Here is a 2,512-nt window from a genome sequence, read left to right on the forward strand (position 1 = left end):
TGCAGCAGCGGCGCGTGGGGGAAACTAAACTGCTAACTCGCCCGGTGCGCGCGGCGGCAGTCTGCTCGTGTCGGCGGTTGGGGAAAGAGCTCGCGGCGGCGGGAGCTTGCAGCGGCAGCGGGGATGCGGTGGCCGGCCGCCGGGGCGCGAGCTCCCTGCGGAAGTGCGTAGGCCGGCGGGGACGGGGCAGCCGGGACGCGAGCTCCCGGCGGAAGTGCGTAGGCCGGCGGGGACGGGGTAGCCGGGGCGCCGGCCGGCTGGTCGGCCGGAGGCGCGACCTGCGCGAGATCAGCCGGTTATTCATAAAAGTTTTCCTTGCTAAACACAAGCTAAGACTCCACGGTATGATTTTCCATCAGGAACTAGAGCTCCACGTACAGACCAAATTGGACTAGGAGTACGTTTGTCTCCGAAACAAACTCAGTTAGTTAACAGTATTTTTCAGCGGTTCGCTGTTCGTACATATCCGCGAATCCATCTATAATTGTAGGCAATGCACGAACACGCGTGGTTGCATCAATCCATCCATATATGAGTAGGACACACACAAAAAGGCCCGATCATGGCAGACTGGGCGGAGCTTCTACCGGAGCTTGTCCAAGGCATCGCCGACTGCGTCCTCTCCACCACCGGCGGCGGCGGTGAGGGATACATGAACATGAGGGTCGTATGCTCCAGCTGGCGCTCTGCAATTTCCAAGCCATCTCCACTCGCCGCCATAGCCGACCTCCGTTTCCGGCCACGGCACTGGGTCATGCTCAACCTGCCATCCAAGTACGAGGATGGTGACGACGACGATGCCTGCCTCTTCTTCCACGTCCTCACCGGGCGGTTCCGCTGCTTGCGCCTCCCGCTGATTCATGATCACATCCTCATTGGTGCCTCTGATGGTCTTCTCGTGCTCGGGGATAGGGATCAGTCCCCGCACCTGGCTCGTGTTCTCAACCCTTTGACAGGCGATATGCTCCCCTTTCCCGCGCCAGTACATCAACGTTTTGACGATATTATGTCAACAGCGGTGAGCGGCGGCTCTCATACGATGCTTTTCTCGTGGGCATCTGAAACAGTTGTATGTGCTTCTCCAACCAGCGATGTTCTTAGGGAGGTGGACGTTGGCACGAGCATGAATAGCATGATTACCTTCCAAGGTAACGTCTATTATTCCGATCAGGATGGATGGGTATTCAAGATTGTCGCACCATGTGAAGAAAAAACAGTAGTAGTAGGGAAGATGTCACCGGATAAGTACATACATTTCGAGAGAAAAGGAAGCACATGCTCTGAACTCGTGGAGTCTTGCGGGGAACTGCTGCTCGTTCATGGTTGGGACCAAACCTTGAATGTTTTCAGAGTAAATATCAAGCACAAGTTGTTGGAAGAGGTCAACAGCCTTGGCAGCCACCGCGCACTGTTTCTCGGCGACGAGAGGTGCATATCTGTGGACGTGGGTAACCTCCCGTCTGTCGACGGTGACTGCGTATATTTGTTTAATTGGGTGGAAAATTCAAAATACATGTGCGTGTATAATCTTAGGGACGACAAGATGGAGGTTATCTCCAGCATGCACCATCTTGATCGACCTTATAGCCTTGTTCAGGTTCTCTTGATGTACTGTGATTTTCGTTGCTAGTGAGCTATAAATCTCCAAGTCATCTATTATTCTAGCTTGTTCTGGCATTGGTGCTGGTGCTAGCTGCCACTTCCGTACTTCTGGGGTTACAGTTTGGGCTTATTTCAACCAATATGCATGTGAGGAGACTATCATTTTGGTATGTGCAAAATCTGTTTCCCCGGAAAACTTCAAACTATGTGATGACTGTTTTGGTTTCATAAATGTAACTAGAGCCCTGTGAGGGTTTTCAAAAACCCAATATGTGAGGAATGGGAGATAAGTAGTACTTTGTACTAAATCAGTGAACACTTAGAGGAAGTAGTATTTTTCATGTTGGAACAGTATAGTATTTCAATTCTCAGTTGTTTTTTGCATCCGCTTGGCTGATGTTGTTTATTAGCTATTCATTTTTTCGATAAAGGGAATATATTAATATCAAAAATACCAATTACACCTAGCCTCTGCAACAACGCCCCGCTCTCGTGACAGAATGGATGCACACAGCCAAAAAAGAGTAAAGAAAACTAAGAAATAAAGGTTTCGCAACAACATTCCAGACCTAGCAACAACAATACAACCACCACCGTGACAACACCTGAAATACAGACTCTCCAAAAGCGACGCCTCCAAGAAGAGAACAGTGCACCAGCGCCGTCGTCGCCCGACCAAAGGTCTTAGGTTTTCACCCTGAAGATAGTTCCCACTCTCAAAACAATGCCTCCAACAAGGTCATTGCCAGACACAACTAATTAAGGCCAGACCTTGGGTTTTCACCCTGAGAGGTAAGACTCTGAACTTCACATGTGTTATCGCCCCCACATGCATACCACTGTTGTGGAGCCCGGAACGCCAAGAAAATCCCTCAGCATCACGGAGACTCGAATCTCTTTTAGCCAGTCC

The 2,512-nt window shown here is 50.7% G+C and overlaps 1 protein-coding gene across 1 annotated transcript; it reads left to right on the plus strand.

Moving 5' to 3' along the window:
- The first annotated feature begins 562 nt into the window (after positions 1–562).
- LOC124660137 lies at positions 563–1,630 on the plus strand. Its single transcript, XM_047197927.1, has one exon. The coding sequence runs from the start codon at positions 563–565 to the stop codon at positions 1,628–1,630; it is 1,068 nt and encodes a 355-aa protein (XP_047053883.1).
- The last annotated feature ends 882 nt before the right edge of the window (positions 1,631–2,512 follow it).

The sequence above is a fragment of the Lolium rigidum genome, chromosome 6 (assembly GCF_022539505.1).
Source record: "Lolium rigidum isolate FL_2022 chromosome 6, APGP_CSIRO_Lrig_0.1, whole genome shotgun sequence".
NCBI lineage: Eukaryota > Viridiplantae > Streptophyta > Magnoliopsida > Poales > Poaceae > Lolium > Lolium rigidum.

Bases quoted from the DNA above. Each gene is read 5' to 3' on its own strand.
- LOC124660137 (XM_047197927.1), top strand. From the start codon at position 563: ATGGCAGACTGGGCGGAGCTTCTACCGGAGCTTGTCCAAGGCATCGCC.